At 34.2% G+C, this 22,605-nt stretch overlaps 1 protein-coding gene across 1 annotated transcript; it reads right to left on the bottom strand.

Annotated features, from left to right (window-relative positions):
* Positions 1-422: 422 nt before the first annotated feature.
* LOC117338901 (glutamyl aminopeptidase-like) lies at positions 423-20,245 on the bottom strand. The gene is given in 20 exon segments (XM_033900269.1): positions 423-1,131; positions 1,859-1,940; positions 2,228-2,368; positions 2,989-3,159; positions 4,638-4,742; positions 5,308-5,381; positions 5,726-5,929; positions 6,472-6,617; positions 7,338-7,365; positions 7,367-7,421; positions 8,847-9,022; positions 9,549-9,614; positions 10,208-10,273; positions 10,913-11,047; positions 12,289-12,402; positions 13,199-13,353; positions 13,578-13,698; positions 14,176-14,313; positions 14,626-14,767; positions 19,161-20,245. Coding segments are annotated over 20 exon segments (2,919 nt in total). The 5' UTR covers positions 19,811-20,245; the 3' UTR covers positions 423-981.
* Positions 20,246-22,605: the final 2,360 nt, after the last annotated feature.

Raw genomic sequence — 22,605 nt, 5'->3', positions numbered from 1 at the left:
CATAAACTATGACTTAAGATGGCATTCCATGTTGTCAAAATCTTCATTTGGGGATGAAAAGACTTGGAATTCAATATATTTCATAATGATGAGAATTTACGATATTTTGTTCGTAATTGGAAGAAGTGCTATTTAGCAAAGGTTGTAAAAAAACCATTAAAATGATAATCGATTAAAACTTATAATTGGAGTGCTTTTAATAAGCGTCATCTTGAGAAAATAAAAAAAAAAGTATGAACTTGTGCGAAAGTAAAACGAGACGATCGTCGTTGATAAGATTTATTCTATTTTATTTCATTTTTCAGAGGAAAAAAATCCTCTTCATATTTGTCCATAAAGAGCATCCTTGTACTAGCGGGTCACTTATTTTTTTTTTTTTTTTTTTTTTTTGTCTAAGAAAGTAAATTGAAGCCAAAATATTAATTTCATATTTTTATTCTTTCATGTTTTATATACATGTCTTGTCATTGTCATTCCTACACTCTCACACATGTATTCATACACAATGATGGGTCAAAAATAAAAGATAGATACGGGACACTTTTCATGTCTTCGTTCATGGCACATGTAATTGCTATTTATTATCTTTATTGTGATTAGTGTTAAGTACATTGACATCATAATAAATTATATCATAATATCCACAGAGTAACTCCATGGGGCCACAAGCTTCCTGTAGATAAAAGTACCTAAATATGTACATATATTTACATTTATATTACATTATACACAAAACAAGCACGCTGAATTTTCTTATACTGCTTGAAATTGATCTGAACAGAGAATAGATTTACAAAATCCGTATCAATCTCGTTCAATTTAGGGATTCAAATTGTGGTAAATTTATGTTGACATTCTATATCCTTTTTTATAACACTATCATGATACGGAGTTAGCTGTCACGTGATTAGTTTAACACATTATAAGGACAGCCATAATAATGTAAATTGCCACCCGTTTTAATGGCTGATCTATTTTCTTTCAGCAGGTCACCTGACGACATAGCCACTCTGTAATGATTGGCTGGTAGCGTTCCATCCATGCAATATTCCTACGCACCGTTTCCAAGGCCTGGTCACGTGATCTTGCCCCCGCTCCTGCGTCCGGGTATTTCTTAATGAAGTCAAGAACCTGAAATAAAGTTAACGAACCTTAACGAAATTCATAAACATTGCTTATTCATTATAAATTGACGATATTATTTTGTTATTATAAAGTATTGTATTGATTGAATACAGTACACAAGATGACATATTCAATTTGAATGCAATGAAAATTGCCTAGTGCTTATTGACATATAGATGTGAAACATACATGGTATATATAACTGTAATTATCGCATGGAAGACATGGAGGTATATTGTTTGGAGGATCAAAGAAGAGATTTCTTATTTCAAAATGAGTTCAGTTGAATAGGACTATACCGTTCACAAGGAATTATATATATTATAAACATATAATCGAACTTATGGGTTCTATGACACCCCATGTCTGTAAAGGAATACAGAATTGACAAATTTAACCGGTGTGGTGGGGTATTTTATCTGAATATGTCTACCGAGTGATGGCCAAATAGAAATGAAAATAATAGGATTTTGTACATAATCAAAAAGAGGATTTGATCTCGGCCAATATGTTGTTATGTGAACATGATAGAGAGATATTCAACGATAACAGTATCACCACATCAGTTTCATATAACAACGTATTAACGTCGGCAAAAGACCATAACTGATCAATATTGTAGCATTCCGAGATTAAATTCAATGAATGTATTGATCTGTTCGAATTAAAAAGAAGTCAATTAAACAAATGACTGTACAAGAAAAAACATTTCATAAATTACAAATATACTGACCTCCTCAAGTTGGAATTCTGTGTTAAAGGTAGTGATAACACGTGGTATCAGTCTCCCAAGTGATCGTGAATACAAAGTAAACCTACAAGTACAAATCATCATTGTTGTTGTTGTTGTTGTTGTTGTTAAAAATGTATGATTATACATTAACCATTTCCCGTCTGTCAGTTATTATTTAGTAATTGGGAAAAGGTTTGGTGTGTATCTATTTACAAATGTATATCAGGATAAAAACGCAATGTTTTGATTCAAATATATTGTCATTGTAAATATATAGAAACAAATGGTAATGTTAACCATGAAAAAAACATATCAATTTATTTATATAATGTTTGGATTTTAATTTTAAAAAATGTATTATTATCATACCTGCCGACGAGATAATCCCAATTTTGTCTGGCCCAATTCCAAACGAGGCTACGGCCGACTGGGTTCGCGGAAATATAAATCAACACTGTGAAGAAATCCTGCGACCTCACCAAGGATTCATTCTTCGTCATTCCAAGGTACCTGTGTTATACGAAGAAAAACCACACTTTAACCAATAATACTAATCACTATTTTATTGCATAATATTTCATTGGTAAGATCGGCTATACAACAGGAGTTGGACAATAGGGAAGGTGTATGAATTTTCTGTCTGTACAATACTATAATATTATTCCAGATATAATTTCTCATAGATCAACCCACGAATTGCAGTAACCAACTGCCATTTATTGGGCTTCAAATATTGAGTTTTTCAAATCATGAAAAGTCCACAACATTTATGTGAAAACATATGTCGAGTTTTCAGGGGATGGTTTCACTAGTTGGATAAATGAATTGTAAAATACATTATATTGTTTTGTTTTCACTGTAATAATCGTAATGAAGGCGATTTTGATGAATGATTTCCACCAGCTAATCATGATCGTGCCGTTCGTAATTGCCGACCGGTTTTCAACAACAAAAAACATATCTCTCATAATATTTAAGGGGTGTGCCTACTTTTTATTACAAATTATATAGTAGTAGTTACGATGTATATTAATTAGAGAGGATCTTTTTTGTGAGGACCCAATTCCTTCAATTAAGACTTTATTTTGCAATACAAGGAAAGTTATAGAAAGACAATTATAGCACGTTACCTTGACAACAGCCATACTTTCTTTGTCCGAGACAGGCCATACAGAAGTTTTGTTTTCTCCTGCGGGACCGTTTCGGTAGTATATTTTTCCCACATGGTATTCCAATCTTCATCCGTCCCAGCATTCTCCATACCGTATCTGTAAACAAGCTGACGTAGATTTGGAGGGATGCTGGAACAATAGAAGATAAAACCACCTTAAATTTAACTATCATGTTGTACTATCGATACCACATATGCACCAATAATATATCCAGAAGTGATGTATTATCATAACGATAATCATGTCCGTTGTGTATAATAAACAGCATATTTACATTAGATAATGTAAACGTACATAGTTTTGCGTTAATCTTTTTTTAACGGATTATTTTTTTTTTTTTTTTCTTTTTTTTTTTCTTTTTTTGTTGTTGTTGAAAGCATTGCGTTAAATTAAGATTCTTTTATTGTAGTTTATCTACATATGTTTTTATGGCAATCATTATTGACGCACCCTTCCATCATTCCACTAATCTGTTTTAATTTGGCTTTGCGCTAAAATTTGTGTCTGTCAAAGTAGGTACGTTTACAATATTCGTTTATCCGTATAACACGATTTACTCGTTTCATTCATCCAAAATACTTGAGGGTTTATCATATTAAATAGCGTTCACTACGACAATAAGTATGCTTCAATTTAGTGTAAGCTCAAAGTAAAAGCCACTTTAGATTCATTTTAATGTTTTACTTTATACTGTATTCAATTTTCCATACTAAATTTTCACTACTTTGGATCCTTATGTGAACATTTTTATCATACCTCACAGTATATAATCTGTGAATGAAACAACTTCCTCGAACAACTGACACATAAAGAGCTTTAACAATAACACAAACGTTATAATCAGTTTTTTAATGTAAACAATCCTAGAAAACGAGCACACTGGGTATTGCTAAAGCAATATATGTCTACTACCGTCCTCGCTAAAAATATCGAGTGCCCTTGACCTTGATCCAAAATCCTTGAACCTCAAACTTGTCTGATATATATATATGATATATGGTCCTTTGGTTTGGTTTGATTTATTTTGTTTAACGTCCTAATAACAGCTAAGGTAATTTAAGGACGGCCTCCCGTGCGTGCGACATGCATGTGTGTGGTAAATGCGTATGTGTGTTTTGGGAGGCTGCGTTATGTTCGTGTTAAGTGTCCTTGTGATAGGCCGGAACTTTTGCCGATTTATAGTGCTACCTCACTGAAGCATACTGCCGAAGACACCCAGCAGCACATCCCACCCGGTCACATTATACTGACAACGGGCGAACCAGTCGTCCCACTCCTAATATGCTGAGCGCTAAGCAGGAATAGAAACTACCATTTTTAAAGACTCTGGTATGTCTCGGCCAGGGGACAGAACCCAAAGCCTTCCTCACAGGGGCGAACACTCAACTAAAGGCCAAATGTGAGGATCACTGTTTAAAGGTTGATCAAAATATCGAAAGGAATGGAACCGTAAAAAGGCAGACAAACTTCGACGGTCCGTACATATGTACAATACGGACAGAGATGAAACCTACAGTTTCCCAGTTTCACCGGTAGTTGTTTAATAAGGAGTTCACGAAATTGAATTATTTACGGTTATAGTTATAGGGAATTTAAATTTCTCTTACACTTGTCCTTCGTCCAGCCAAGCCCTGAACAGGGCAGTGGCGTTATCGAGACAGTCCGAATCGGAGTGTCCACATGCCAGAGCGATCAAGTTCGTCCGCATTAATCTGTGAATGGATAAAGTAAATATGTTTGACATATGCATATATATATATATATATGGGGCAAAGAAGTAATTCAAACAGTGTAAACAATAAGGTTTGTTAAATTTTCGAGGCAATCCGCCCCTTTATCAAAACACAAACAATTACAAATACAATCACATAATATATATAAGAAGTACTGGAAATACAATTAAATACAATAAGAATAATGTTTTAGTAACTGGAGAAACCACAATGAACCCTTCGGCAAACGTGGGCCGAAGGCGGATACTAGCGTGACTGCATCATGTTCATATATAATCCTCAAACTCTTGTACTAGTTGGCTTATATCAATAAGTGTCACTGTAGGCCATATATAGCTGGTGATATATATAAAGACTAAATACACATATCTCTGTCCATATACATGTATGTGACTCCATTATCAAATTAAAAGTGAATTAAAAATAAACCTATGAAGGTATATGTTCATTATAAACAGGATCGTCTCCCCTTTTCCTGTATTAAAGATGTTATATGCATAAACGCTCAATGTATGTAATACACTTATATTTGTATTGTCCTTACTTTTGGAGGTGAGTACCAGTATCAGTCCATCCTAGCATCTCTAGAGCTGGCTTTGTTTTCATCACGACATATCTCTATATAAAAAAGCGATATGCATTTATTAGGAAATACTTTATCTTTGTTTTAGCACATTATTGCAGATAAGCACGAAAAACATAATGACTTTGTTTTCACAAGCTCTTCATTCATCGCATGAAAATTAAATGATTTCCTTATGCAAGCAAACATTAAAACATAAGGTCTAGTACAGAGAGCAGTTAAAGTGACATTCAATGCATGTTGTACAAAGCAAGTGACATTTATATATGACTATATAAATACCTTATATTTGCATATCATTAAGCTTTAAAGGAAAACCAAAGTTAGGCAAATCAGTTATAAACATATTTTGATTAATTGCATGCGCATGCGCACTTACCCTCCAGGGCCCGTATGATCCGCCATATTGGAACATAGACGAAATATAGGCGAACGCTGTGTAGGCGCTCTCCCATGGGAGATGATTGTGTTCTTTGTCAAGGTACAACGTCATACTGAGTGCAACGTCATAGGGAACGTGGCCAGCTCGTGCAAAATTGAGGGCGTCATTTATCAGTCCAGCTTTGTCAACGTTCGATAATTCCTGTAAACATTAATAGCGAATTGGATTGAATATTGTCCTAGATATGCCCATGTTTCATGAAACATACGTACCGCAGTGTTATTATGAGGTCCACCCATTATTCAAATGCATTAGGTTTGATTAGAATACCGACTTACTCAAAATAGTTATGCAAATGATATTGGAAATTGTAATCAATAAATGAATGAGTTCATAATCTGGACGCTTTTCCAAACGTGTCTTATACAATTTTCTACCACAACAAGCATGCTAGGTATTGCTCTAAAGTAATTCATTTCTCCTACTGGCCCCGCTAAAAGTAGTCATAGTGACTTGTATATCGATCCAAAACAAATGAAACTCGAAGTTGATCTGTAGCTACTCATACTGAAGTTACATACCAACGTTCACTAACATACCTGGAAGCATGGATGAAAAATGTGTGAATTGAGTGGACGGACTGACAGACGGACAGACAGACAGTCGATCAATATGCCTACCTAATAATAGTTCAGTAAGAAGCTATTACCCTGACGGAGAATAGAAGGTGGTGAGAAACCTACCCGCAGTCCTCCGTTCTGTAACATAGTAGCAAACCTCATCCACAGGTTTGATGGATAGTTCACTCGATAAAACCCTGTCTGGTTCACGTTGAATTTGAACCACACTGACTGGTTCATCTGTGGGCTGACACTAATATCAAACTCAACTAGAAAATAAATAAAACATTTATTAAAGCACAGGGCAGAAAACTCATCTAATATTAATACTGCATCATAGTCGGTTTTAATGAATCACTACTACAAACAAAATTGGTGAACGTGAAATTCCCATTAAGTTATAATTTAAGGAATTCTCCAGTTCTTAGAAGAGAATAGAATCGCGAGATTCAGACACGATGAATGAATGTACAAATTCTAGTTCGAAATTGCTTTTATTTTAACGTTTATGCTGGGGTGCCTTTTTTTTTTTTTTTTTAGTTTACACGAAAATTGCAATAGGAAAATATAAAAAAAAAAATTGAATGGTTTGCCGTCCTCACCAAGACTAATGGTCTGTTTAAGTATTTAAAGGTGATTTGGTTATTTTATAGCGTTGTCTAACAGAAATGTCTTGATATGGTATCATGACACTCCATCTGGTCAAATTACTTATATAACAGGTAAACCAGCCATATTGATGATAATACTATGGAAAAGCATGCGATCGTGATCTCGTTACGGCTTTCTAATGCCGTTTTTTTTAATGGCATTATAGAAATTTTCGAGTATGCAGAACAAATCCAACCTTTGCCGCCTGATATGATCATGTAGTGGGAGAGTGAATCTATTCCCTTGATTCTAATTCCATAAATAATAAAAACAAACTCTATGTTAAATAGAATGTTTAATATAGAGTATATATTTGTTAAATAATAGACACAACATACCAGAATCTTCATTTTTAGATATCCAGACAGGGCTTCCCGCTTCCGGTATTTGACACGTGGTCTAAATGTATATACCATTTGTACCTGAAAATAGATCAAATTAAATAAAGCATATGTTTTCAAAGATTATACATGTATTATTGTTGTCTCTGTAGCAATTACAGAAAACACATATTCATTAATTCTTAGGCTGAATATATTTTGCATGCCTAAACCTTCTTTACATGTGCTTTACTTGAAATGTTTCTGCATAATCGACATTTTTGTCATAGACATAAGAAATGCCAATTACATAAGCATTTAATATACTATCTAGATATCAGTCCCAAGTGTTAAGTGTTTGTTGCTAACGATACTCGGGTTATCTCCCGTTGCACGTGTATTTTAGCATATTTAGTAATAGCAGTATGACTTTTGATATATATGTCAACACAGATCATTCCATCATCGTTACAGGTATAAACAGGTGTGTGGTTATAAAGTTTCGTTTACATTGAAGGCAATACCAAAGCTGATACCCCTGTGGTTTGGAAATAGACCCGCCCTACAGCATACAAAGAAATGATAGTGCTGAAAAGAAAGTTACCACTAAGATGAGTCTAAATTTCGATAGAGGAGAAAGACTCGCCAAACAGTATTTGTCTCTTTAGTACTCGACTATTTCTTATAGAATTTAATGTTTTCCTAGTCAGACATTATATTTCTATATCTTTCTGTAGCACCTGTTCTTAATTTAAGATTTATATCCATATATCCCCTTCCTTTTCATATTTAATGTCCCATTCACATCCTATAGATGCAATTCTGTTAAATTCATCACCCTTTCCATTCAATAGTTTTTTTTTTGTTTTTTTTTAAATCAACACCATCACCTATTATTTTGTAATTTACATTAAAATGTGTCATCAATTCTTGTGCATCTTGTATATACGTCATTGCTTTTTGGGCTCATTCACTAGTGTATTATTAATAAGTGTTTACATAACCAACATGCTTTCATTATTGCGTATCATCACAATACGTAATTAATACTTGAAATCTGGAATAGCAATTGTGCAATTTAGTGTTATTAACCTGATAAAAACGTCATCAATTCTTGGGTACATTGAATACTGTCATTTATTCTTGCTCACCTTACAAACGTGTCATTAATTCTTTTATACTTGAATAATGTTATTTATTCTTGCTCACCTTATATAATTACAAACGTGTCATCATTTTTTGATTACCTCGCAATTGTGTAATTTATTCTAGATGACCTTATGAAAGCGTCATCAAATCTTGTGTATCTTGCAATCATTTTATTTATTCTGGTTTATCTTGCAAATGAGTCATAAGTTCTTGTGTAGGCTGTGGATTCTTTTGTATCTAAGCTGTTTTTAAGTAATTAATCAACTGATACCAAATTACAATAAATGCGTGACGTCTCACGTGTGCGATGTTGTGGAACAATTTTAGAAATGAAATGTATGTGAAAGTAAGGTAGCATACAGCTTTAAATCAACTTACATGTATGGCGAATCAGTAGCATTATACTGCATTGAATTATCGGCAAGAAAACGTTTCTGTACGGCCGTGACTTTGTTCTCCGTAAAGCTGAAGGTCAAGTCGACATATGGTAAACCCATCTGGCGTGTCCATGTATCCATAACGTCCTTTACTGATAACCCGACGGTCTCGTCTGCCTGACAACATCAAACTGATATAAAAGACTGTTTCTATATATGTTATATATATGTCTATATACCGTATGAGGACATTTATAGAAATACCCTAACAAGCAGTAGAAGACAGTTTTAGGTCTTGTTTAGGAATGTTTCCGGGCTATTTAAGGTTTTCTTGTTTTTGTTTTAATTTTTCTCTCTCTCTTTTATTAGAAAAATGCTATTATTTGCTAATTTTGAAACTTAAATCGAATTTCGCTAAGAAAATATTCAATTTATGTTTGAAAAAAAATAATGTCTTTGGAATTTGAAAATGTTAAACATCAATTTTATAGTTGAAAAAAAAAATCATTTTGTATACGTATCATCCAAAATGCATTATTAAATGAAAACAAAATAACTGTATGCAAGTTCAAATATGATATTTATTATACGACACGGGCTATTCATGGCGGAAATATAATGCCGGTAAAAGAGTTATCATTTCCGGTACCACATGTGGTATACGTCGTGATATACCCGTTAGTATTACATTGTGACTACTCACCATGCCTAACGCGGCCCATAGGTCATCAGTCTTTGCATTTCCCCAGGCATATTTCTTCAGGTATTTCTGAAATAGACATTACTAATTGATATTAATTTTACATATTAGGCCATGTTATAGCCACCAGCGAACCGTGGCTCTGGTTTTGTAATGATAATGAATAGTTGGTTTGACCGCAAATCCATTAGATTCTTAATACATTGCACCCGTTATGACTTAACTTTGGAACTGATTTATGCTCAACAATTTTCAAATATTCAAATGGAGTCGGGAACAAATTTGAAAAAAGAAAATCAAGCAAAATCAAAAACAAAACAAAAACAAAAAAGAAAACAAATAGAAGAATAACAAAAGACTATGAACTATGGATGTGATTTGTCCTCACTAGATATCTAATATATGATATATAAAACAGTATTTACCTTTTGATTTGAAAATATCGTTTGGTAATACTTTTTTGATATTTAACATTTGACATTTAAAACAGGGAAGGACGTTATTTTCACTCTAAATTAATAAAACTATGCCGAATATAACCAAGAATTATCACAACACTTGGCCTCGTAAAAACTGTGAAACGTCCTCTACCTCTATGTCGACATCAGCAATATAAATTCATATCAATTAGCAAAATTAATGAATTGTAGATGGATGCTTACGCTAACACCTTCAAAGAATGTGTCCTTGCCCATGATTGATTCAAGCATCCGGATTACACTTGCTCCCTGGAAATACAAAAGAGGTGTTTAAGAGATCTTTGGTTTGTTTTTGTTTAACGTCCTATTAACAATCAGTGTCATTTAAGGACGTGCCAGGTTTTGGAGGTGGATGAAAGCCGGAGTACCTGGAGAAAAACCACCGGCCTACGGTCAATACCTGGCAACTGCCCCATTAGGTTTCGAACTCGCAACCCAGAGATCGGCTCGGTGTCATCTATGACGTACTAAAGTAATAAGTCAACTTATTATTCAATGAAGCGTGAACCTGCATGGAAGTATTACTTTCAAATATACATTGTATATGATGAAGCGCATGCGACAATTATATCGACAGGTTAAGGTACAAATAGTTCCGTAATGATTTTACACTCTGAAAAACTTATTAACTTTATAAACATACTAATAATTCTAAAGAAATACAAATATTGACATCAAAATGGCTCATAGATGTCAACGTTAACTGCATGTGTCAGTTGACGCTAAGACCCATAGTATTCATAAGTAGACGAGTCCTATACAACGCAAACAATTGGACTGCTGAACAACGTTTATGTCTTAGGGTGGATGATCACACAATATCTTACCATTGTACACATCACCAAAATGCTAAGCCGAACTTTCATGATGCTTATGAAATGCAAATACCTTGCTATACGATATTCTATCGAATACTTCGTTGATCTGATTAGGGCTTGTAACCTCGACGATGATTGGATGAGAGGCCATACCGGAATCTATCAGCATCACCGGCTGCGCATCCTCCGTCACAAACTGTTCCATCTACAAAGCAGAGACATACTCATCACATGTCGGTAGATTCCGTATATATTCATCAGAGGTACCGGAATCAGCCGAGGTAAGCCGAATCCATTGCAATATATTCACTCCGTAGATAAGACTAGTCAGTAGAATTACTATAGTGTGGTTCATGTAAACAAAAAATAAAATAATAACATAATAACAACACTAATTTGTGAACGAAACCGAAATTATAACTGGATTCTAAATGGCTTCCACAAATTGCCCTAAAATATCATTTAAGTTTCTAATTGGGCATAAAGGAGTCAATAGAACTGTTACGTTCATCTAGGTCTCGTCAGTAATTAGTTTAAACATATTTCAGTTGAAAATATTTAAAAGGAATTGGACACAAGTTGTACAACTTATAAACGTCCTTGTCCATAAACATGTAGGCAATGGTATTTGCAAATGGCAGCATATGTGATATAATATAAAGATATATATATATATATAACATTACTATATAAGGTGACAATACGCAATTTCAAATGCCATGCCAGTACCTAAATTTACATCAAATTTATTGAAATTCAGTAAATAAGTTCAATGAACATGAATATGTGAATATGTGAACGTGAATATCATCCACAACATAGGCCTACACTGTAACAAGTCAAATATTGGTATATTACTTAAGTTAACAGTATATAATAATCGTATATTATCAAATTCATGGTTCAGTTTCCTGGTTGCCTGATCAATCGTGTCAAGGTTTCAGCTTCTGTATTGGTCATATCAACTCTTGCCACGTCAGTTATACTAGGAGTCTAAAACGTTGATACCTAGGAGGCGAGGGATGAAATTCATGATGGTCGAAATAATATCCTGGATGGGGAAGGTCTAATAGCCCCATAAATCATTAATTATGATTATTCTCATTATTGGATTTCACAAAAGCAGAAATAAGTTAAGGCAATGATCTAACATGATCAAAATAACATTTTACATTGAGACAGAAACCAGTCCGAATCTTTTGATCAATCAACATATAGTGTGCAGTTCATTGCAGCTATGGGGAAGAATTTAAGAAAATGGCTGCTTATAAATTCAAAACAGCAAAGGTAGATGGTATGATGTAAAAACATGGTCGTCAGATTGAATGAAAGATTTTCATGCTACACACTGTATGTAATGCAGTTTCAATTCAAGTACTCTTGCCTCAATTTAAGCGTCTAAACAACCAATTTTTATATTCCATAACAGCTCCAATAATACATTACCATGTCCCATGTCGGTTTGAAAGAGGCCGCTCCCAAGTACTCCATGAAACTAGCGAATCCCTCGTTGAGCCAAAGATCATCCCACCAGTCCATAGTGACGATATTACCGAACCACTGAAAACATCAATATGATAACTTTAGATAGTATTGGCCGACTTTCAGGTTTCAATTTTGTTTGACATATCAGAGGGGAATACCAGGAAGCTGTAAGTTAATTTAGCCTTTATTAGTCATATCGAAGTACTTCTCTAAATCTTTCTTTTTAATTGAGAAACAAAAAAGACAAAGATTTTTTTTTTATTTTTTTTTATTTTTTGATCTGTCGGCCAGCAAATATTTGATGATGACATCACGGAAATGATGACGTTTTTAAACGCCACTAGTTTTCGTAACAAGTTTTTACAATAGCCTTATTCCTTATTCTTATTTCTGTACTTACATAAATCAAGATAAATAATAGTATGCTGTATGATTTTGATATTCCGTTATTCTCTTGTGAACAAAGAAAAGGCAGTAACATTTAAAGTTATACCCGAATAATTCAGAATTTTGTACATGAAACGGAAATTTCATTGCATGACCCAGTAGTGTCATTTAGTAGTCCTGTAACTACATTGTATCATCCATTGCTGATTGGTTAAAATGGAACATGCATATTTTATCAATGTGCATGTTTAATATTCATAGACCCGGTTTTACGTGACATCAATTACATTTTGTAACAATCTTCAATTTCAAAATGAGCAGTCCATGTTTAAATCAGCATATTTTAACTCTGAACGTGTTCATGCATTTTTCTATTTGCACCTTTTCAATTACGTGAACTATTGGGTGTACGTCAAGGCTAGTTCTAAATATATCCCCTGTTATATCAATTCCACTGCCATAATAGCGTGATAGAATATTGTACCTGATGTGCCACCTCGTGCGTCACTACAACTGCTACTCGTTGCTGATTGGCAGACGAGGCTTCTTCCGGGTCAAAGAGCATGTTGGTTTCCCGGAAGGTGATGAGACCCCAATGCTCCATTGCGCCGGATACAAAGTCGGGAATCGCTATCAAATCTAGATAGGAAACCGTAAAAAAATTCAAATAAAACATTCATTTTACAAAACAATTTGATTATAAATGTTAATAACATACATACATTATAGTAAAAAAAAATGTAAACTGTTCTCTTGAAACATTGTAAATTTCATAAATTAAAGTTACAAATAAAAGATAGAAAGTAAAATCATTTTTGTTTGCAACCGAATATACAATGTGATAATAACAAAACTCGTCTGACCTTGTTTTGGTAGGGGATACGACACATTGAAGAGTTCTTCATACAAATCCATCGAATGTACAGCGATGTCAAGAGAGAATTTGGTCTGGTTGACTCTGTCTGGGGTGGCGAATGTCCTCACCTGGATAATAAAGTGTATATTCCAGAAATTTCGGGATGATTTCATCAATTTTAACTATTCATGTGAATGTATATCAATTTACTTACCTAAGGGCTTCGAAAATACGAACGTGAACGAAACAAACAAAAAAAGGATAAAACGAAAGCAAACTTTGAATATAACATATATTACCATGGATATCTTTGAAAAACGAGTGGTCAGGAAGGGTTAGCGTGTTCTGATTAAGATCAAACCCAGGTTATGTCTTGTCCTCAAAATGATAGTTAGGGTAGTTACAAAGCTAATATAAGGCATATAAGCGAGCACTATATCTCCACAATAGCTCCAGGGAAATAATTATATTTAGGTTATCAGGTAATGGGCCTTAAATACCTCGAGTGAGAGAATAAGAGGTTTACTTCACTCAAAATAAGGAATAGATTAATATTTTATACATTTTAATACATTCATACACATGCATGTCTGAATTATACTTACAGGAATGTTGGATTTTGTCCTGGACTCTAGAAAATCAAAATCACAGACGATGAAGCAGACGAGATAGGTGCTCATGTCGACCGACCTCTGGAATGACGTCAGCATCAGACTCGAATCATCGGACCAGGGAACTGTTGACTGTAACCATACAATGTATTTGTAAACTTTAAGAAATAAGATGAAAACAAAAATAAGACAAACATTGATTTTTAGTTACGTATGTTATTTGTTTTGGAGGAGATCAAAAAAAGTCTTTTTACCTTTGTGGGAGTCATTATTTTGATGGATTGGTTTTGTTTTTGTATTAAAACAAAGTAAATAATTATAAAGGCAGCTCTTACAGTCTCGTTGAGAGATATTTGTATGACTTGTACGCATTTAATTGGCTCATAATGTTTCGTTCTACGTGCAGCATATGCGCATGACATTCTTATTTCCCATCATACTTACCACTTCCGGCATGTTCGACAATGCTGTATACCCGGGCTGGTGGACCAAGTGAATAGTGTATTGGGCTTTGATATTTGGCTCGTCGAAGGATGGAAATGCACGTCGAGCGTCGACTGGCTCAAACTTGGACGTGGCGAGGTACCTGAAAAAAGGAAACATACCGAAACATATTTTTTGGAATACTCCAGACAGTAATGCATTCGGAAGGAAGAATCACTTTGTTCAAATACATTTTGGGGGGAGTGAAGGAATTGGGAGAGAAAAATGACGTTTACACCAGAGACAACTAAGAATGTATGATTTTATGGCATTTATATGATCATGAATTGCAATTTTTGGTGGTGATATTGGGCCTTGTATGATTATACGGCCCAATCTATCAGTGTATTGATATTAATCCATTCAGATTTTTACTCGTTTTTGGAAGCTAGGGTTATAACAAACGAATTAATGTAAATGTAAACTTTATTCATTTTGCTTTTTTCGAAACAAGTTGGATGCATTCATATCAACACTCTTGTTTCTCCGGATAGAAGCGCGTAGTACCCAGAGAAAACTGACTTTGTCGGGCACGTGACTCCTGTGCCTTTTCAAGCATGATCGGGGAATCGAACCCGGTGGCCTTGGTGAAAGTCGAGTATGCTACTAATGCGTCATTGGAACACCCAGCCGGATAATGCTTTGCATGACAATGAAGTGTGTCTTTTATTTAAAATATATCATTATTTTATGGCCGAAAAGCGAACAATGTTTGTATTAAAGGTAGTTTGACCAGAAATAGCTAAACACTTCATAGACTATGATTCTATAATGAAATGCATCTTATATTTTACACGTAACACAAAAACAGATGATATGATACAAGGCCATATCTACCCTTAATTATACTGCATACCTTATAGTACTGTCTACTGATGGAATTGTTGTTTTTTTTTCATTTTTTATTTTTCCAAGTTCACCACACAATAATACAATCTAGTAATTAACCCGGAGCTCAAAACATATAGAATGTGTACTTCCACATCTACTGATGGAAATTGATTATATATTTATTTCTCATATCGGGAAGTTACAAATAAAGTTTTTAATATATATCGAATGTCACAGAACACATTGGTACTAAAATGTTTCAACTCGTACATATACAATGTCCGTTTATGGAACCATGCTGTTTACATCACGTACACCACATCTTGAAGAGGTTTAATTCCCATCCTGCATTATATGATAGAATTTTAGTAGATCAACATTTATATTACACCTGTATATACATGATATATATTATAGACATAATTATACGCCATAAAGGTGAGTACAAGGTAGATATATTGATAGTATAATCTATCTCCTCTTAGCGATAATCCTTTGTTTTGTTTACACAGATCTCATAAACAGGAATAAATCTTGGTCCACTTTGATTACGAGTGGCGGGGAGTGTCCGAACGACTGTGTCTTCTCTCAGAGCCATGTTTCTTTATGTGACTGTTTGAACAAGAATCTATTATTGATTTTTTTTTTTTTTTTTTACATCATTATTTTTTTTAATATGTTTTAACGTTCTAATTTTAGCGCATTTATTATTGAATGATTTTTTTTTTGACATCATTATATTTTGATTCTATACTATAACATTCTAATTTCAGCACATTCAAATTACAACGCATTACTGAATATCAACATATTGTGGCAATTATGAAATAAAATCACAGCTTTGTGAGTTTAATGAACAGTAATATTCCATTTAAGTAGTTAATTTCATCTGTAACGATATTTTATAACATGTTTCCATCAAAGCTTATAATACATTTTGACGATTAATAAAAGGGTACATTTTCCACCACATGGAAAATACTATAACATCATGCATCACCGGTATGACGATCGCTTGATTTTGATATTCTGATGATACTGTAATCGTACATATTTTTGCGGTAATCTTAAATTAGCGGTGTTTTTTCGTTGGAAACGTTCCGCTGAAATGTGATTACGCTAAACGTAGTTTACATTGGTATCTATATAATTGTATGGCAATTATTATTGGTGGGCTAATTCATCATTTCACCGATATGTTTTAATTTGGCTTTGACACTAAGGTTTGAGTGGGTCAAATAAAGTACATTAACAAAATGTGTAAATATTTCTTCGAAAGACGGGAAATGCAGTAGTGCAGTGCTTTGTACACACATTTATTTTGTCGTCAATTCATCTAATATGAGCTTTTTATATTGCTCGTAATGGGTTGCCAGCAATCAAATATAATTTTGTCTTCCTCTCCTTCCCTCCCTTCTTCCTGGCTTTCACATGTTGTCGGTTATTAATTTAGTATGTATAGTAATAACGTTCCATCTATCTGTCTCCCTCCTTTTCATCTTCCTTCCCTCGTTTTCACCTTATTGTTGAATATTTGTCACTTATTTCTTATTCTTAGTTTATGACATGCTCCTAAGTGTTTTTCATCAGCTTGCTATAAATATTTTGATACTCTTTTTCTAAATTCTTACATATGCACTATGTTGAAATATGAAATAAAACATAGAATATAACATGGATAAGTCAAATCCTGAAAAATTTACAAAGATATTATAAAATAAATCATCATTGATGCATTTATCTAGAAATAAGTTTTCACATCCATCGAATTTCATATATAAAATATAAAAATACTGAATGAGGATTCGCAGATAAAAAAAATAGACATCTTATTCAGAATTACGCATATCTGGGATTCCCTGACAAGACAAAAATATATATGTATATATACAGATACGTATATACAGTATATCAATCAAACTAAATTTACATAAACCAGACAGGGGTTGTTTCTGTTAACCTCGCCAGCTTTTCTTGTGGTATTTCTAGCAAGCGTAGAGAGGTTAAAGTTCAAACGTTTTCTAGTGTAAATGCATGCATAGGCATTGTAAATGACTCTAACTACCTCAAGAAATCACAAACTCTAGTCAGTGTATTGTTACAACGGTCTAGACCTTTGTTTTTTGTAGCATAGTATTAATATAAATATATATGTATATATAATTTTGGCTTATTTTTTCAGCTTTGCATTAATAAGGCATTCGCTATTGAGAATCAAAAAGGGAAGTCATCATCGTCGTGTTACGTTTTACATATGCATATTAGCAGACATTTTTTCTGCTAATATGCGAATCATAACATACAAGGGCGTAAAATATTGACCATGTTATTTTTATATTTTTTACTATTTATCTCCGTAATTTTTCTGATATTTAAAACTTATTATCAAAAGATAATGGACCGAAAATGCATTAAACATTATCAAATCATTAAGTCATATTTAATGACGTATTTAGTCGTAAAATAAAGTATGGATAGAGTTTTATTAGCTTTATGAGGTCCACTACACATTGAACACTTTTTATAATTGCGTATTCATCCTAACAGCAAAACACTCATATGTGTTTTGTTTCGTGTTCAGAAAAAGGTTACACATATAAATGAATACAAACAGATTACACACGTGAGTTATATTTCTTCGCTCTAAGGATGTTTTGATAACTAAGCTTGTAAAACAGTAAGAATAAAGTATATGCAAAAAAAAATGTTAATCATTTGAGCACAACCTTTAAATTGAAGTGAAAAAATAAAATGTTTTTCTTTTTTATCGGAACTTTTGAACTTAGAATAATTGTTTGTTTTCGTCGGTTAATGTTTTTAACGTACAGACATACTAAACAATGCCAGGTATAAACTTAGCATACTCCTATCGTATACTGAATATTTATCGTAACTGGCTAACCTGATCATGTTTTGGGAATTCGGATCTTTAAATGGGAGACCTTGTTTTCGCTCTAATTTCCCTTCATTCAAGACTAGATAAGGAATGGTTATTACTGTTGCTGAAATCATGTTTCTAAGTCACGAAATGACATGTGGTAAGGAGTAGTTAGGAACAATATATGAAATTAACATAATACAAACAAACAAAATTGAAAAAGGATTTAAACCACAGTACAAAAAAACCGGTTTGGTCGCAGCGGGGCAACAACTCTGAATTTAAAAAGAGGAAATTATATTTGAAACATAAAAAGGTCTGTTTTTTTGTTTACTGGGTTTATCACCCCGTGAACAGCTAGGTTCATGTCATTTTAAGACGGGGTCATCTCCATGTAGTTGCAGTGACTGCCTCACTTACAACATGCGTCGCATTTCATCTATTGCAATTAGGGTAAAGTCAACAGGACAGACCGGTCGGTTTCTCATTTTCCTGAGAAACACAAACCGGCCCATGTTGAGAGCGTCGAACCACGAACCTCGGACCTTCACCTGAGATTACGTCGCCGGCGCTCTCACCAACTGACCTATCGCGATCCCCAAAAATCTCAAAGTCGACTTAAAGAACATCAGGAAGTTTTAAACATTTAACAAAAGACATTGAATTCAAAATATGTAGACAAAAGCAGCTGTTTCTAAGTGCTTATCATCTCCTTTGTTGTTGTTGTTCTTGTGGTGGTGGTGGTGGTGGTGGTGATGGTGGTGGTGGTGGTGGTGTTTGATCTTACCTTGTCTCTCCCGTGACAGAATTCACATATCGACTTTTGTACAGTCCAACGATGGACCGGGTAAGAGAGCCGTCATACTGTGTCTCTAGGCAAACTATAGCACCACTCTTCAACGGGGATACGGTCTCGATAACCCAGAACTGATTCTCTTCATACGAAAATGTCCGTTTTATTGCAATGGTAGCTCCAGTTGAATTGTTCTTAAGGGATGTCTTTGTGATGTTCATATAATTGAAATGTATCAAAATATAGGACGTATCCTTGGTGATGCGGATTTCTACAGATTCGTTTCCGTAAAACCATCCATGTCCGTGGTATATATCCGGATAAAGTGTGATGTCGTAATGAACAGGAATTATATACCGGGAAAGACGAAGGTTTTTCCATGGTTCGCCAACAAAGTTCGGCTCTTCTGTTGTACTGGTAGCGGTGGTGACTTCCGGACCGGTGTTGGCATCCGTTTCTCCTTCTATGTTTGGTAAGGTGTCACATGACCTCTGTGGTGCCAAGTAAAACACGAGGACTCCCACAATGATCGGAACCACTAATAACAGAAACAACAGGAAGTAGAGAAGCCGCTTATTGACACTAATCTTGCTATTTCCTTCATACTCCCCATCGTCCATCGCGCGAAATTTTTGCATCGCCATATTTGATACATCCACTCATAAATGGAAAGAGAGGTAGATCACTAAAATTAAACGGAGAAAAAACGTCGACGAAAACTTCAAAACTGGACGATAAATACAGGTCCTGCCTTGCCACCTCTGGCTATTCCAGTCGACCAACTATCCAATGAAATCACTACAAATCTGGAAATGCGAGGTAGGTCTGCACATCAACATAACGAGAAGATGAATACAATGGGTATTGTTTATATTACTAATCGCAATGGCCTGTCCTTTTCTGTATTGTTTACATTACTATACTCCTGTGTGTTAAGTGAGGTAGTCCTTGTCCATTCATCTGAAGCCTCCTCCGTGGAGACGACTGGATTATTTGGGATAACCTTCCCACTCGACTCTTCAGTAATACTGTATAATAGCCACACGGCGAGTACTTGTTACGGAGACGTTAAGTGCCCCCTTAGTTTGATAACTTACTCCTCAGCGTACACCTTGACAGATAAGTAACGGAGATGGGCTGTTTGATTTACGACAGAGCAGGAACTATTGTTTACAAGCGGCCTCCTCCTCTTGTTCACCAGTGTCTGAACTGAATGGCACGGCCAACGTGTTTATGATGCTTATATCTTAATTCACGGCCTCTTCTATACAACATAACTCGCTTTAAATGTTTTACATAATTTATATACACATATATATATATATCGATAAGCATATATCGTGTTGATATATATTTCGATCTTAAGAATTGATATTTTCGACACAAACCAGACATAAATGTGACAGAACTTTCCGTTATTTTCTTATTCTTATACTTTTGTATATACTGACAATGCTTCTGTTAAGATTTATGCAAACATAAATGCCATGGCTCACACCTGATGGGATACCTAACTACCACAATAAGGCTGGTTGATAGTTTCGTATGTAAACTATACAGTTTTACTACCGACTGGATATGTTTTCCTAAGACATGTGTAATTTATTTCTGACAGTTTCTGAATCTGTCGGTTTTCGACCTGGCTTTTAGAAAGAATTAATATGTATTCTGAATCTATATTAACAGTAACAACTAGACTAGCTTAACTGTTGTGAAAATTAAAATAATGACTTTTTATTATTGTTTTCTTATTATGCCACTAGCGAAAATTCTAAATAACATATTTTGTATCTTATAAATTGTAAACATGAGTTCACAATTCTTTCGGAAGTCATACATAATTAGAGTTAAATACATGTTTTCAATATTTCCAGATTTCCTCATACATGTATATAAGCTGTACAGTGGTCACATCTTCGCTGTCCATATGCCGTCGTCCTGAACATTAAGTATGGATATGTATTCCAGATGTTGGTCGTCAGCACTCGATGTCAAGAAGGGTCCACCTGGTGAATGAAAGTAGCAATTGTTTGTGTAAGAAAAAGAAATAAGTGCCTGATCTTCCTCATAAGCTTAATCTGTACTCAAATAATGTATATAGATATCATATTCCGCCAACATTTTTTAACTTCAATGCAAATAAAAAGATCTACAAATAAAATTGATTCGTGAAAATATTTGAGCACAAAATATTCGGTTGGTACTTTTCGTAGAAGCAGTTGACACTGCGGTGAGTATTTTAAACCTCCTCCTACTGTTTCATTTTTTCTAACTTGGTGTAGCGTTGCGTTTTATGGACAGATCAAGCAAAGGAAGAAATGTTCTGGGAAAACGTAATTCCATGAAATGTATAGCGATTTCTGCTTTTTAAAGAAGACATCAGAAAAAATTATTAGATATAAAAAAAAACAGAGTAAGATTATCTACGAAAAGCTGAAATAACAAAAAAAGGCGAGAATTTTAGGTCTCTGTTTCTTTTATATCTGTTAATGTTTATTTAGTGTTATCAAATTTCGCAATAAATTCGTTTTCTTATTGTTGGTTTTGTTGGGTTTTTGTTGGGTTTTGTTGTTGTTATGTTGGGGGTTTTTTTTGGGGGGGGGGGGGGGGGGGGGGAGGAGGGGTCCGGGTTGTTGTTGTTTTTTTGTTTTGTTTTGTTTTTTATTTGAAATAAATCTCCACAAAAATAAGATGAATTGCGGTATTTTACAGCACATAAGTTATAATTATCGATTGGACATAAGTAATTAATGACGTACAGACTTAGTGGTATACGTTAGTTTAATGACAAAAAGAGAAAAGAAAATCGTTGCGATAAATTAAAGTATTTTGCGATAGAAAAATGACAACCCTTTATTCTAGATAATAAAAAATATATTTTTCCTTGTTATCATTCTTCTTCTTCTTCTTCTTCTTCTTCTTCTTCTCCAATATCGACGTACTTAAATGTTTCTACAACTGGAAAGTGAAAACACGTGTTTTTATGAAAGTTACATGTATTGATACCAGACAGTGGGTTGAAAATCTAAAAGGAAATTAACATTTTATTTACATAAATAAACACACACAATGTCTTATATGACCTGTCATAAAGTCGTGCTATATCTTTCGAATCCTTTCACTGGATATAAAGGTTGCTAATGTCTTTACTATGACCGAGCTCGATGCCGCTCATAGGCTCCTAAGAATGTGTTACAGTCAAGGTATATTTGGCCAATGTGTATAACTTTATAACATTTTTAGACTATCTAAGATGGCGAGGGCTCGATGAAACCAACTTGTGATGAATAAAGGCTTGTTTTATGAGAGAGGTGTAATCGTATTAGAAATCACATTTAAAGTTTTTTTTTTTTTTTTATTTCTGTTTGACGTCCTATTAACAGCCAGTGTCATTTAAGGACGTGCCAGGTTTTCGAGGTGGAGGAAAGTACCCGGAGAA

This window comes from Pecten maximus, chromosome 1 (assembly GCF_902652985.1).
Source record: "Pecten maximus chromosome 1, xPecMax1.1, whole genome shotgun sequence".
Taxonomy (NCBI): Eukaryota; Metazoa; Mollusca; class Bivalvia; order Pectinida; family Pectinidae; genus Pecten; species Pecten maximus.
The sequence above is the reverse complement of the archived record's forward strand: the minus strand, read 5'-3'. Positions and strand labels throughout refer to the sequence as shown.